Source organism: Pleurodeles waltl, chromosome 4_1 (genome assembly GCF_031143425.1).
Source record: "Pleurodeles waltl isolate 20211129_DDA chromosome 4_1, aPleWal1.hap1.20221129, whole genome shotgun sequence".
In the NCBI taxonomy this organism is placed as follows: domain Eukaryota; kingdom Metazoa; phylum Chordata; class Amphibia; order Caudata; family Salamandridae; genus Pleurodeles; species Pleurodeles waltl.
Window position 1 is genome coordinate 132347739 of NC_090442.1, and position 16706 is coordinate 132364444.

Consider the following 16706-nt stretch of genomic DNA (forward strand, 5'->3'; position numbering starts at 1 on the left):
CGCGTACTGAACAACGTGATTTTAAGCACCAGAAACGAATTGCGCGTCTTGCCTATTCGAATGCCACCATGTAACTGTCAAGGAATGATAGCGCACAATGAACATTATGAATTCAGGACGAGAAAACGAATCGCGCGTCATGCCGATTCGAATGCCACCATGCAACTGTCAAGGAATGGTAGCGCACAATGAATATCAAGGGTTAAAGCACAAGAGAACGAATCGCGCGTCTTGCCGATTCGAATGCCACCATGTAACTGCCAAGGAATGATAGCGTACAATGAATAACATGAATTAAGCACGAGGAAAGAATTGCGCGTCTTGCCGATTCAAATGCCACCATGTAACTGCCAAGGAATGGTAGCGCACAATGATAACATGAATTAAGCACGAGGAAAGAATTGCGCGTCTAGCCGATTTGAATGCTACCTTTGTAAATGCCATAAAATGGTAGCGCACAATGAATATCAAGAGTTATCACACAAGAAAACGAATCGCGCGTCTTGCCGATTCGAATGCCACCATGTAACTGCCTAGGAATGGTAGCGCACAATGAATATCAAGAATTAAGCACGAGAAAAGAATTGCGCGTCTTGCCGATTCGAATGCTACCTTTGTAAATGCCATAAAATGGTAGCACACAATGAATATCAAGAGTCAACACACAAGAAAACAAATTGCGCGTCTTGCCGATTCGAATGCTACCAAGTAACTGCCAAGGAATGGTAGCGCACAATGACTATCAAGAATTAAGCATGAGAAAAGAATTGCGCGTCTTGCCGATTCGAATATCAGCATGCAAATGCCTCGAAACTACCAAGCGCACATTCACACGCACAAGAGTACTTTAGATTATCATGCAAAGATTAGGCCCAAGAACTTGAGAGTTTTCGATAACGGGGTTGGGGACCCAGCCCTACCTCCGTTTTACCGCCCTGATCTAGGATCACCAATGAAAGTGAAAAAAGGGCAAGGCCTGGAGGATCAAAGTAGGCCGCCGGAACAGGAGCTTAGGAAGTTGCTCCTGCTCTGCACCGGGACCTCTGAATAGTGAGCACGTGGAGCTGGGCTGGCTCCCTGTTATAGGCGGTGATTCTAACCGCGGCGGGCGGCGGTCGCCGCCCGCCATGCGGTTACCGCCAAATGACCGCACCGCGGTCACAAGACCGCGGCGGCCATTCTGGCTTTCCCGCTGTGCTGGCGGGCGACCGCCAAAAGGCCGCCCGCCAGCACAGCGGGAAAGACCCAGCAACGATGAAGCCGGCTCCGAATGGAGCCGGCGGAGTTGCTGGAGTGCGACGGGTGCAGTAGCACCCGTCGCGAATTTCAGTGTCTGCTAGGCAGACACTGAAATTCCTTTTGGGGCCCTCTTACGGGGGCCCATGCCATTGGCATGGGCACTGCAGGGGCCCCCAGGGGCCCGCGGCACCCCCTACCGCCATCCTGTTCCTGGCGGGAGACCCGCCAGGAACAGGATGGCGGTAGGGGGTGTCAGGATTCTCAAGGACACCGCCAACTTTCAGTTTCTGGCCGCGGCTGAACCGCCGCGGTCAGAATGCCCAGCGGTGCACCGCCAGCCTGTTGGCGGTGCTACCGCGGTCATTCGCCCTGGCGGTTTTTACCGCCAGGGTTAGAATGACCCCCATAGAGTCTTAGCCCAGCCCACCAACCACACCCAGTCATGCTGCAGGGAAAGCTTCTAGAAGACCCTGGAAAGGGACCACACCCTGACACAGTCTGAAAGCCTGCAGAAGTACATTACATGAGAACAGTATTTATGTGCATGCTGAACATAAGTCCTCAGGATTAAACTCTGCAATGCAAAAGGTTAAACAACATCATATCAGCACAATGCATAAATTATGTTAGCTTGAAATTATTTGGTTTTTGCATTCTAGTTGCCTGTAGAGCGCGCACTGGCCTGATGTTGACAGGACCTATAGTGGCAATTAAGGGTGTATCCAATTGTACCAATGCATCACAACAGATTTAGGGAAAGAGCTCTGGCCCAGGGAACCTAGTTAGCAGGGACCTTGGGCACTACAATTTCTAAGACACATCAACATCAGGGAAACAGTGGGGGGATAACCATGTCAAAAAGAGGTCCTCTCTCACAAAGCCCATCATAATCTTGTACCTTGTTTTCAGCTAACCAACCACCCAGCATTTTTACTGAATAGTCTACAAAGTCTACCCACGTTTGGCTCTGGGTTTATCGAGCCTCCCTGAACTTTATTTGGTACTCTTACGTTGTAAATCCAAAGCCCTCAATCAGGGTACCCTTCATGAGGTCATATGATTTAGAATCTGCCTCATTCAGTGTCAGAAGCCTATCCCTGCACTTTCCTGAGGATAACTCCCACCACAGTGTGCCTCAATTTTTTCTCTAACTTTCCCACCAAATACAGGCTCTTTCAAAGGCAGAAAAACATTTGACAACATCATCCCCTTCAGTGAAGGGAGGGACAACAACTTTTGGGAGCTTGATGTTGAAGGATTTCTCCCTCAATACTTGTATGCTGCCACCGGAGATGGGTCCTAACCCCAACTCTTTTCTCTGTTGCTCTATTTCCAAGAGCTAACTCTCCAAGGCCAGTCTCTTGGTCAGCCTGGCAATATCCAGGTCTGTTTTTGTGGGTGCTATAGTGCTTCTGGTAGAAGAGGAACCACCCTTATCCCCATTTTCCACAGGATCTTCTTTACCCACCACAGATGCATCATCGTCTTCTTCATTTGGGGGATTATCTTTTTCATGCTGGACCATCAGAAACATAAGTTTCTCTGCACTGCGGCTTTTTCCAGTATGAATTTGGTACAGCTTGCAGAGTCTCCTTAATTGGTCATAGCTATATGCCTCATAAGGTTCCAGGTCAAGCTCCTGGGTCTTGGTCTCTGCATCCGTCATTTTTACTTTACTAAATTTGGGACCTTCTTTCAGAATTTAGGCCCATAGTTATACTTTTTTTTACGCTGCATTTGTGTCATTTTTTGTTGCAAAAACAGCACAAACTTACAAAATATAATTGTATTTTGTAAGTTTGCGCTGATTTTGCATCAAAAAGTGAGGCAAATGTGGCGCAAAAAAAGTATAAATATGGGCCTTACAATCACTTTTTTGGCTAAGCCAACTAAAGTAAAAACCTTTTACTAGAGTTGTAGGGACCTAACCAGGGCCCTAACAATTATTTAAAAAATTTGCAAAAAAAGTTTAGTCAATTCAAAATTACAAATAATTAACTAAAGGCAATTTGGAGAGTTCTGCGTGTGCTCACAAAATTGACAAGGTGGTATCAGCAAATGCAAAGTCTTTATCCCACAGCTGATCCATCAAATGTAGGAGGCTGGCCCTCTACGTAGTGTGCAAAGCTAGGCACAATGTGGAGGGGGTCAAGGAAACCACATGTTGGTTTACAGAGCTAAAAATTAGATCACCTAATGTTCTAATTTTTAAGGTAGCTTGGTCGAGCAGTTACGCCAATCTTGGAGAAGTGAAAAGCATTTGTTGTACTCACAGCATCAGTCTTGCAACCCAGGCACTCAAAGGAATAACTTGAGACCAATTTATAAAACTACTTCAGATTTTTATGTAATTTTTAAGACCAAGATTATCAAAACTGGTTACGTACTTTTTGAGATATGAATTTTTGAAGTTTAATAAAAATAGTCTTCCTGTGTGTAACTATGCACCACAGGAATCAATGAAAGGTCACCTTTAAAAATACATATAAAATCTTACATTTGGTTTCCCAAATTCTTCTTTTGCAGTTTGTTCGAAGTCGGTGGTGGGCACACTGTGCCAGCTGGGGAAGTTTGGGCGGCTGCCGGTTCTGATGGGAGCAGTGGTAAAAGGTCTCTGGAGCTGGTGCAGGGCCAATTCAAGGGACCACTTGGAAAAGCACTGCACAGGTAAGTTTATAGGTGGTTCTTTGGGGTCCCCTTGGAGTGTCGTGGCACAGCAGGTTTTTCAGTGCAGGGCACAGCGCGGCCGGGTGCAGAGTGAATCGGTGAGCTAGGAGCTGTGCGCAAGGATGCCCTCAGAAGCAGGGGGTAGGTTAGTTCGAGGGTTGGTTGCAGGTTAACAGGGGCACTCTGGCGGGAGGTCCAGGGTGTTTCTAAAGTTTCTTGACTGGGGCTTCCTCCTGGTCTTTTTCAGCCCCAGGCATGCTGGCTTTCTTGGTGTGCAAGGTTGGCTGACCAGTACCCAGGATATTAGTACGGTTTGACCACTGGAGGGTGTAGTGCCACCAAAGCTTGGCACACTAGCAGGGTTTATACTTGCAGTTGTTAGTGTATTGGCTGGTCTAGCTGAGGTGTGCGGAGTTCAGGAGTTAGCAGCTGGTCAGTGAAGTGACCCTCACTGGCTTGATGTTGTAGAGTGGTACCTCCACCCTGGAGGTAGTTCTATGGCAATTGTCAAAGCCTGGAGGTCCTCTGGGGTTCTTTAGAGTTTTTTCAGTTGCACAGCAGCTCCTCAGTCATGATTGTCGGGTTCTGGCTGCAGCAGGCACTGCTTGGCTCCTTTTCTTTGTTGCAGCAGGTCAACAGTTCTCGTGCCTTGAATCTTCTTGGTGCTGGTCTTCTTTTGTCCATCAAATCTGATTTTCTGGTCTAGGGATGCCCAGTAGATACTGTATTTGGTGGACATTTTAGGGGAAACCTGGTAGTGACCAGAATTACCACTTCCTTTGGGAAGGGCCACATTCCTATACTTGATTGGCTATTTTCCTTCCATCCAAGATGGAGGAAAATGAAATGGAGTGCCCACCACGCAGGCAACACCTTAGAGGTGGTGAATGTCAGGTGGGGCCACTCCTTCCGCTCTTTGTTTGAGTTTCCCACTGTTGCTCCCACCAAAAGTGGGGGGTCACACAGGGGTTACCATCTGCTGCTAGCAGCAGGCCTGGGGGTCAAGTTTCAAAGGCGGTTGGCCCTTTGAGGCTTGCTGCCAGGGTAGTGCACATTCCTGAGGGAGGGGGTGTTGGCACCTCCACCAAGGAAGGGCTTTGTTCTACAAACCAGAGAGACGTATCTCTCCCCGAAGGTTTGTAGATTGGGTGTCTGGGGGTGGCAGGCTGGATAGGACCAGTCAGCAACCATGCCAGGATAGTTAGATTTGGCAGGAGGCACCTTTAAGGTGACCCATGGGTACTTTTTATAATAAATCCAACACTGGACCCAGTGTGGATGTATCATTCTGAGTTGTTTGATACCAAACAACCCATGATTCAGAGTGGCCATCATGTTTCTGTGAAACTTGTACTGACCTGTATCCAGCACATGTATTTAAAAATGGTGGCTCTATTCCCTCACTATGTCCCAGGTTTAGCAAGGACACAGTAGGGGCATATTGCTCATGCAGCTATGCCCTCCCGTGCAATATAGTGCACCCTACCTTAGTGCTGAAGGCCTGCCAAAGGGGTAACTTACCTATATGGTATGCAGTGTGGAGTGGACAAGGCACACAGGTAGTGTGCCATGTTGAGTCTATATTTTAGGTTTACACCAGGACACCCTGCCTGCAATGACAGTGCTGGGTGCATCTGGATGCATGGCCCTAGAGGGTGGCACAATCAGTGCTGCTGCCCTCAGGAGCCTACCCTTAGTACCCTATGCCCTGGGTACCGAAGTATCTTTTACTAGGGACTTATAGTGGTAGCTAAAGGTGTATCGAATTGTGCCAATGCATCACAACAGCTTTGGGGAAAGAGCTCTGGCCCAGGGAATCTGGTTGGGAGGGGACCTGGGCACTACACTTTCTAGGCTACATCATACATCAGGCAAAAAGTGGGGGCTAACTGTGTGAAAAAGAGGCCTTTTCTCACAGATGCCCCGTAAATTGCACTAAGCCCTCCTTGAATTTACCACTCTCTCCCAAATGTAACAAACAACTTTTCCTCATTTACTTTCAACAACACCACAGTCTTATTGGGAGTGTCAGTATCATGGAGAAAACAGATAAAACAATGCTGCTATCTAGTGGGAAAGTTTAAGTACTTCCCATCCTACCCTCAGATACCACCCCAGCAAACCCACAGATATCCACCCCTATCACCACACCTACCTGCAGACACCACAACTACTGACACACCTACATGCACCACATCCAGCATACCTGCAGTCACCACCCCAACAGCCAGTCACCCACCTACCACGGCATCCACCAGCACCTCCAACCCCCTCAGCCCAAGACACATTAACGCCCTCACTCAAGCATACCTCCCACAATCATACACCCAAGACATCCACTACTACACATCAGACAACCACTCCCTCAACCTCCAAATCCCTACCCCCTTCTGATGACCATCTCTGTGTGTCTAAAAAACCTTTCCTTTGTAGGTTAGACCTTACCCCTGTCCTCTCCACACATACCACACCCAAAAGGGTTGCATCTCTCCCCAAGGCCATCCCTTCCACCTCCAAGGCCTCCCCTGCCCCCTTGCAAAGACCCATACCCTGCCCAGAAGAAGCCCACCCCTCCCAAAAAAGGAGCCCCCTCCAAAGCCCAAACCCAAACCCCTCTCCAAAACCCGATCTCAACCCCCAGATAATCCCTGAGGTGGCTGCCTGCCCCCTTGATGCCCCTGTGTATGTCCATTGCAGGGTTATTTCATGGTGGTGTTGTATGTGTTCCATGCCACATCGATGGATATGTGTGTTGTATGTGTGGAAAGTTCCTCTTCAGTGTTGGTTGGGAGTGTGTAATTGTACATGTGCAGTAGTTGTGTTGTTGTTGCTGTGTGTGACAATGTTGTGTAGCTTTCAGTGTCCCTGAGCATGAGCTGTGTGGTAATGTGTATTTGTGTAGTGTTGCAGTGCAGTGTGTGTGCTGACTAAAGTGTGCTTATTGTTAGTGTGTGGGTGTCCGTGTTGATGTCTGTTTGTGGGTGGGTGTAATGTGACACTTGTAGGTGTTGCCTGTAGCATACACCCCCTATGATGTGTTTCCCGGCACTTTGTGCTGTTTTTAAATGTTAACGATACAGGTAGGTGTGTGTACTTACGGTTGCCTTCGCCCACGGCGGCATTGATTTTGTTGTCTTTGGGTGAGCAGGAGCAGCGGCATAAGGTTTTTGAACGGCTCCATGGATTCTCCGGACGTGTGAGGCTTTCTACAGGTGAGTGTCACCGTCTATACTGTCCATTTCTGCCAGCTTGTACATGGTGGTTGGACCGCCACGATCACATTGGCGGTGTGCAACCTCATAATGGATCCAGCCAAACACAGACTACTCAGGCCTGTTCATGTTTCCAGGTGACTGTGGCGGTTTGTACTGCTTGGGGGTGGAGGCGTACTGACAAAATCTACATACAGGAATCTGCTCTGTCGATGGCGGTCAGACCGCCTTCGCCAACATGGCAGTCCTTGGACTGCCATACTTGTAACCCACTCCTAAGTGTTTTATGTAAAATGTTACAAAGTTGGATAATAATTGGAATATATATATATGCAAAAATATATAAGAAATACAAGAAAATGTAATTATTCTTAATCTTGGTATGATTTTGTATGTTGTGGAATAATATCTATGTATATATGTGTTTTTTAGGCCCTGATGAAGTCCCCGCATGTGGGACAAAACGTGTGGGCGGGGTCTGTTTTTAAACTGGCGAGTCCATGAGAATAAAGGAGTTTGAAAATTTACAATTTACGTCTGGAGACTTGATTCCTGTATGGAATCAGCCCTGCCCAAACTGCTGGGCCAGGTTCTCCATGAACTGGAACACAAGCAACTCAAAACTGGTTTGCCCTGATTGGGGCCCTTCATCCCAGGTTTTTTTTCTAGTGGCACAGTGTGCAAAAGATGTTTGTGCAATTTTCACTACATACATTGCTCTCCCGCATTGCTAGTTCATGTTGATCCTGCTCCTAATGGAAGCAGTCCTTCCCAAACTGCTGGACCTTGTTCTCCCTGAACTGGAACATAAGCAACTCATAACTGGTTTGCTCTGATTGGGGCCCTCCATCCCGGTGTTTGTTTCTAGTGGCACACTGAGCAAGGGACCTAATTCTGGGCATACCCTAACATTCAATAAAAGCATTGCTTTTGCCACACCTTCCATTAGAATGACCATGGGTATCCATACAAAGATCAGGCATCAGAGGCCTCTAAATTAACCACTCCAAGGGCACTAGTTACTAACTCTCTGACAGAACTATCTGGAAGCCATTTGACACACTCCAAAGTGTTGACTCATCAACCACACTACACAAAAACTGAAAGAAAAGATTTTAAAAGATATAAAAATGTTCCCCATGAGGCTCTCATTGCTGACAAATATGCAAGTATCAAAAATATTTACCAAGGCCGACATAATATTCTTCACAAGCAAACCAGAATGCATTATTTCAGAAGGTCACTTGTTAAAATACTTTATTTCGGTGGTTTGCCCTAAAAGCATGCATAAAAAAATATATAATACAAAACAATACATTAATAAATAAAGAATTATATATTACTAACATAAAAACAGTAGAATTAAATTCTCATAAAAGACAGCAAAGACTAATCGATCTCTAGACTTCTAAGGTGCTCCATTTCTTATATTCCCTATATTGCTTGTCACAATATATTACTACGGCCATCTCTGTGAGGGATTTGTTAGCTCCACATAATCAGCTTGTAAATCCTTAAAACATTTTCAGCAATTAAAAACACCAGTTTAAAACATGTATGCCCCTCCTACACTACCACCAATGCTCATTCAGAGCATGGCTTCTATGTTAGCCATAGAACTAGCCCACTATTGATCCTCGTAAAGTGGCAGTGCAACAACGAGCCTATCAAGGGCCTTTCTTTACCAGAGTCCTTAAACTTCATGTGGAATAACTCCCCCAGCCCCCTCGTATGCCCCCTCCCGAGCCAGAGCCCTAGCTCTTCTGATCCACACACCCAGGAGAAAACGGCTCATAAGATAGACTAAAGTCTTTTCTGTACTTGTCTTAAACAGGTGCATCACCACTCAATAATCCCCAATCCCCAGGGATAAGCAAACTGGCCTATGGCACCGCCGCCTTAAGGCTCGATGCCCAAGGTAGACAATAACAATATGATTGACCGTTTCAGGCTTAGATTTACACAGGGGGCATACGACAGATGGCCCATCTCCTCGCCACGAACTACAGAAAGCGTTTAAGGGCAAGCAGCCGAATCTAAATCGCAGATACAAACCTTTTGCTCTAGGTGGCGAGACATAGTCCAGGAAATCTTCAAATTTGGGCACAACTTTGAATTCCAGATATGTTTCTGTGAGATGACCCAGGTTAGCCCCATACTGTTGGCACTCCCTAATACACTGCCAGTAAGCCACCTTAACTACCTGTTTGTCTTCATGGCAGATTTGGTCCAGCTGTTCCCAAAGTGCCTCAAGCTTCAACTTTTTAAACCATGCGAAGACAAAGCCCAGCCAAGGGACTTTCCGAGCTGAGTCTATCCTTACCAAGTGTCTTAGATATGCACTATACGTGGCCAACTCGGGGGTAGACCAAATCCGTACCCAATAGAGTAGGGGTTTTAGCTGTATTTAATCAATCACCTGATTAATACCCATTGCATATCTCAAGGTTATAAGCGGGGTACTAGGTAGTACGGCTGCTAGCGCCCTAATAAAATTGTTTTCAGCTATCTTTGTCCTATCTGAGTTAGCATATCCCCATATTCCTGCTCCATAGGTTGCCGCATTGAGGGCCTTAGTTCGATAAGCCTCAAGAGCTGGTGAGATAGAGCGAGTGCTTGTGGCTCAGAAGAATGGCGTTAGATCTATGTGCTAGTGTTAGGGAACTTTTTACTACTTGAGGGTCCCATTTTAATTTTGGGGACAAGGTGATACCTAGATAATCAAATTCTGACACCCTTTCAAGGTTGGAATCACCCACTTTTATGTTCCTCGTCCTGACTGTAGAATTTTCAAAGACCATAAACTTGGTCTTAGAGCAGTTTATCTCCATCCCCCTTACTCTACAAAAGGACCCGAATTTTAACACCAGATTTTGCAGTCCCATTGGAGGCTTGGAAGTTAGTATTGAGTCGTCTGCAAAAGGAAGCATGGGAATTTTCCCATCATAAATGATGGGAGAATCATTTATACACTATCCAAGATATTTGGTGATGTCATTCATATATAGAGAAAAAAGCTTAGGGGCCAGCACACAACCTTGTTGAACCCCCCAGCTTATCGGAATTCTAGTTGTCACTTCTCCTTGCCCACCCCAGCAGACCTGGGCGTAGTTTCCACACTGTAGTCTAATCAAGATGTCCACTGGACTACTAGGGACTCCTATCTTCCTTAGAACTTGCCACAGTTCATCACGTGGGATTACGCCAAAAGCAGTTTACAGATCAACAAATACTACATAAAACCTCTGACGTTGGAGGAGGACATGTTTCCAGTACAATACTGAAATCCAAAATACCTGATCGATGGTACTTGTCTTGGGCCTGCAAGGGTGAGAATATCTGTACGGTAACCGCCCAGCCCAACAGTTTGTCAAGAACCTGCCTAGCAAATATTTTTGGGAGATTATCCAGCAGGCTAAAGGGCGATAGTTCGCAGGGCAGCTCACGTTTCCTTTTTTAAACACAGGAATAATGTCGGCCTCTTTCCAGGTATCCCACATTCTGCCCCCGCTTGCTATTGCATTAGAAAGAAGATTTATATACCCTGCCCACACTCGTGGTTCGGACTTGTATAGGTCTCCGGGAGTTCCATCCAAGCCTGGAGCTTTAAGAGGTTTCAGACTATCGATAGCTGCCAACGTGACTTCCATTGGAAAAAAAATTAGAGGACTATGGGCCAGATGTATCATCACAGCCCTTTGCGATTCGGAAATACCGATTTTTAATAAATCGCTATTTCCGACTCGCAAAGTGCCATGTATCACATTTCGGTAATAGCGATTTCTTAAAAATCGCAAATGCTATTACCGAATCGCAAATTGCGATACCGCCCCCATTCGCAGCTATGGGCCTGTCGGCCCATATCTGTGAATTTTTTGCATTTCCAAAACTGCGATTTCTGAACCAGAAATCGCAATTTCGGAAATGCAAAACCCCAGGGTGCTGGGGGGCTAAGGCCCCCCTCTGCTGCACCCCAAACATTTTTTTGGGGACATGTAAGGTGCACACATGCCAAAAGGGCATGTGTGCTTTACATGTAAAATTTAAAAATGCATTTTAAATGCATTTTTAAATTTTGCACATGGTTACCACCAAGTTCAACTTGGTGGTAATTAGCGATTCCTAAATGCCCAAATCGCATTTAGGAATTGCTTCATACATGTGCTAAGAAATCGCAAATAAGGAATCCTTATTTGCGATTTCTAATTTAGAGAGTCGCAATTTGCGACTCTCTAAACAGGGTCGCAATTTTAAGGAAACGCTATTTTAGCGATTCCTTAAAATTGCGTTCAGAATGTATTTCATACATTCTGAACTGGCATTTTGCATTCGCAAATGGCCATTCGCACCGTTTGCGAATGCAAAATGCTTTCATACATCTGGCCCTATCTGCCTCACCTGCCTCACCCAAAGCTATACAAGGGTTATCTGCCCCTAATGCTATATTAAGGTCTACTAAGGGCTCCCTGTGTTGATGTGGGGTACCACCAGAGACCTCTCCCTTATCATTTACACTCACGAATATAAAGCACCAAAGTGTTCCTCCCACTTATCTGGTGCAATGTTGCAGCGCCTCAAAGTACCCAATTCACCAGTTCCATCTGATATTATGGCCCAGAAGGCATGATTATCTCTTAGCTTCAATGCCTTAAGTAGCTTTTGCCAGCTTTCATCTTCTCTTTCTTTCCTTGCCACCATTTGAGGCTTTTTTTTTACATTGCTTGTGCGTACTTAATATCTGCTCAATTACACTCCCTTATGGCGGTTACCAGCGCCCACTAAGCCATCCTACAATCCTGATTAAACCAATGTGGATGTTTTGCTCCCGGGCTATGGCTGCCTCGGTATTCACTAGAGAAAATCAATTTAAGTTTATCAAACAGTAGACCATGAGTTTGTAAAAAAAGATTGGGGTCTATATGCAGATCTTCAAATTCATCTAAAAACTGTACGAACCACTGATAGATCTCAGCATGCGCTTTCCGATCAGCCAGGACTCTAGGTCACGTAAGTCGTAGCTGATTATTAGAGATACTGGGTCCCGGCAGGTCTGAAAGTCCCCAGTTGGGAGACCTAACAAATTTCCCTCCATTAAGCCATAATGCTAGCGGGCGATGGTCACTCTCAGTGGTGTTAAATACCTCCATATCTACCAGATCCGGCCATAATCGCACATCCAACAAGATATAATCAATCACACTCCTCTGGTGCCGCCTTCTAAAATTGGGCGCTCGCGCTTGATATAAGTTTGTTAACAGGCACGTAGCCCGTGGGCCGCCACCATTGCCACTATCTGCAGGGCCATGTGGGAAAGATGACTTATTGGCCTACCTACCAGCTGTGGGACACCCCATTGCTTATCCTCTTCCCTGATTACCATGTTGAGGGCAAGACATGGTTCAAATGAAGTATTGAAGTCTCCAGTCACTATTAGGCTAGACTTACTTTTATAAGTTTACACTAGCATTTCAAGCATTGCCAAAAACCAAGGACTCTGTTTGCTGGCTAAGTACGTTCATACACATTCAATATAACCAAGGTCAATCCACTTGGGAATCATAAGCTAATGCCCATTAGGTCGGGGGAGTCTATTCTCAGTAATTCCTGTCTACAGACTATGTCATTTCTGACCAAGATCATAAGTCCCCCCATTGCCTGGTCCATTTTCCTTGGTGGCAGGACCTCAACGCTATAAGTGGTAAATCCTCTAACAAAGACCTTGTTAATAGCCCATGTTTCTTGGAACACACAGACATCATATTTCCCTATAAGGGAGTTCCATGCTTTGTCAGCTACCTTAGGGTTCACCCCCGCTACATTCCAGGAGATTAGTGATATGTTTGTCCTTTATTCGGCCACCTTTTAGGAAGGATCACTCCTTTGTCCACAAGATGCCCCCCCTACCGGAGCCTCTAGGGTTGATTCGGTGACGGCTGGTCCTTGGGGTGTAAGAGTTCCCCTGTCCTTTGTAACCCCAAAGGACCTAGTCAATCTAACTGGTCGAGTGTGGATAGCGGGTAGTAACGGTTGCAAATAGGTACCTTAAAGGTAGTATGTTGTATACATCCGGTTTGTAGTTGATGTTGGTCAGACAGTATACAGTATTCCCAAAACCCCTTGCTACTGGGGAAAAAAAAAAAACAGGGGTAACACTCTAATACCCCCATTCACTTGGTTTTTAGCACCAATCATATTTAAAAGGGATTGGACACTGCTAGATGACTTTAAGTTCACAATTATACAGTCCCCATGTGAAGCTTTTGGCGTAGGACCCACCCACGCTACCCTTGAGGTATTGAGAATTTCCTCATACAGGACAAGTGGCCAGCCCGACTGTTTCCGTAACCAATGTGCAACTTTATTTAGTAATGAGTTATGCGACTCACTTGTTCCTCTAGGTAACCAAGGAACATTCTCTAGGATAATAATGTAGGGGGTACACTCCGGAAGAATGCTAGGTCGTATATCAAAGGGGTCAGTACGCAAACACACAGACCCAGCTTCCTCAGATCCGCTGACATGGTCTCCTACCCCTTCCTCATCACCCACTCGGTGTCCACTACTTGGGCATTGGAAAAGTCCCTTAGGGGGTTTATGAAATACAGGTGGACCTCTACCTTTACTTGTTGTTTGGTGGATCAACGATTCCTCTCCGTTCCCTCTCGGGCATGTTCTCTGGGTATCAGGGATTTCACCTGGCTCATGGGTCCTGCCACAACCTCCCTCCCTAGGCTTGGTAAAGGGATTTCTGTTGTTGTGGCTAAACTCAATTTGTTTAATCATAGCCTCTATCGAGTTGAGACACTTGATTAGAGGCTGCAATTTTAAGTCAAGGATGCTATGTAATTTTTCTTCATCACCTCACTACTACCTCCCCTACCAACCAGCTCTTCATCATTAGAAGCTCCTATTAATGAGGCCCCCAGCACCTCCTGGGGCAGGGAATATAGGGAGGATACAGAAAGCCAACGCTCTGCCAGCTCAATTTCCTTATCGATTATCCCCACAGCCCTTACTATAGATTTGTCCATACTCGACTTGCAGGGACCTACTTGACCTATAGAGTTCGTAGGCCCGGGGGCAGCCTTCCTAGTTGTCTTACGACAAGATGTCTTAGCTCTACGCATGCTCCGAGATTAAAGTAAGGGGCCCCACCAAGCACCAACCAGAGGCTCAAGCACTTATCTCCTAGCTAACTTCCCGCTGCTCATGAGATTGCAAATAAGAATCGAAAAAGTGAGCACAGTCCCTTCTGTGGACCCCAACTGCCGGAAGTGGAGATCATTCAGTGCACCTCCGGTCGCCGCAGTAGGCAGTATGCAGCTTCCTCCGCCACCTGGTCTGCTGTGAGATATAGTACGGACCCCCTGTCGATTTGCCAAGTTCTTAATGATGGATGTTAAAGGGGTGGCCTAGCCTAGCCTCCTTCTGGCTCCGACGGGTGTGGACGGGCCCGCCCTTGGCCTGGGCTTTGCCCAGGCGCTGCCCGAGTGCGTACCGCACTGCGTTGTCCCCCTGGCTCTTTATAGCACTGCTGGCGAGGTGATTAGGGACAGATGGTGCAGTGAGATGGCCGCCTTCTGGAGCCTAGAGCTGTCTGGGATTCATAGTCCCCCTTCCAATGTTCAGCGCGTCCCATGCTGCATTGTCCCCCTGTCGCTTTATAGCGCTGCTGGCGAGGTGATTAGGGACAGCTAGTACAGTGAGATGGCCGCATCCTGTGGCCTAGAGCAGTCTGGGACTCGTAGCCCCCTTCCTATGTTCAGCGCATCCCACACTGCATTGTCCCCCTGACGCTGTATAGCGCTGCTGGTGAGGTGAATAGGGACAGCTGACGCAGTGAGATGGCTGCCTCCTGGGGCCTAGAGCAGTCTGGGACTTGTAGTCCACCTTCCAATGTTCAGCGCATCCCACGCTGCGTTGTCTACCTGGCGCTCTATAGCACTGCTGGCGAGGTGATTTGGGACAGCTGGTGCAGATAGATGGCTGCCTCATGGGGCCTAGAGCAGTCTGGGACTCGTAGTCCCCCTTCCAATGTTCAGTGAGTGAGTGTGTGGGATAGCAAACAGTTCCTTCATAAACTTCCACAACCATGTTTACCTGGAATGAGATGGGGCGATGGGTCCAGTGAGTGAGTGTGTGGGACAGCAAACAGTTCCTCTATAAACTTCCACAACCATGTCTACCTCAAGAAAGAGGCAAACAGTCACAGCTCAAATCGCCAAGATTTCAGGAGGTCTTCACCACAACAAAATTCTTCAATGTCCAATGGGACCTCAAACTTGATGGTCTACTTTTGTCTAATTCCAACTAAAAAATCTCACATCAACACTAATAGAAAAGTGCAGGCCTATACCAAAAACTTGTATGTTTTCAAAGACAAATAGGACACAGAAGTGTCCGCAGAACAAGACCATAATATACCAGACCCTGGCTTCAGACCACTGAGGCTTATTTCAACCTCACCCATATTGCTGATAAATCCAGCCTATCATCTCCCATCAGCAAACACCTCAAATGCAAAAGTTAAAAACCTGGGATATTATTGAATTCTGAGCTCTGATCATTTACCAGATAAACGACATGGTCAAGGACATCAATGTGCAGCTCTCCCTTCCCTGCATCTCCTACTAGCTTGCCACTCTGTAGAACTGGCTAGGGCCTTGTTCTATCTCACCCAGACTACTTAAACATGTCTTATACCAGGTTGACTGGCAACAAAGGCTCCATAACTGAGTGGTCATATTAGAACTAAAGCGACAACACCACCACCACATAAAATCAGCCTTAGGACAGTTCCACTGACTCTTGGTAGATACAAGAGAAACATTAAAAGTTATTTGTACCATGAACATGGTTTCAGAGTCTGAGGTCCAGAATACCTTTGGAACCTGGCTACAAAGTGTGTGCTAAGCTGAAAACTGGGATGAGCTGTGGAAAATCTCCCAGGGAGCTTAAGATGAAACAAACATAGAGGGAGATCCTTGAATACAGGAACCAGTTTTTGGAAATCACTGAAGCGTAACCACAGGGTGGAAGCACATGGCTAGGTCCAATCTTAGGTGCCATTGTGGGTGGGTGGTGGATTGGGATGCAGCCCCAAGGGATTGATATTGACTAGGATTAATTTAATCATTCCATCCATCACCTTGTTGTTTTTGCATTTACTTTTACCAGGACATACACCTTCTTCCTCACAGGGGAAGAGAAACAAGGACTTACCAGCACAGGTCTCCATGCAAGTGCTCCTGGGCAGGAAAGATAAGCATCCCCTGGCAGGACTCATGGAAAATCTAATATGTCACATTGGTTGTAACCAATAGGATAAGGGTTAAAAAAATCTGCATTTACAAACAGACTCCAACTCACCATGGCCACAGCTTCGGATGCCAGTACCTCCTCAGCTGTCAGGAATGTATAAAAGGAGATGTTGGTGAGGATATAAGCAATAGTTACGATACTGAGGGACACTATCACTGTTAGAGGGATGTTGCTGCAATAAATCAGAGAATATATTTTACATATTTGACACTTTCAGGATAGGTATCACTAGATACAATAAATTGCAACTTCTGAAGCACTTTCACA

The 16706-nt window shown here is 46.3% G+C and overlaps 1 protein-coding gene across 1 annotated transcript in view; it reads right to left on the bottom strand.

Annotated features, from left to right (window-relative positions):
* Window positions 1–16706, bottom strand: part of LOC138287453 (cystine/glutamate transporter-like) — a 348836-nt gene that overhangs the window by 160397 nt on the left and 171733 nt on the right. The window contains exon 7 of the mRNA XM_069227882.1: window positions 16488–16611. Within this exon, the coding sequence (XP_069083983.1) occupies window positions 16488–16611 (124 nt within the window). The remainder of the gene's footprint in view (window positions 1–16487; window positions 16612–16706) is intronic.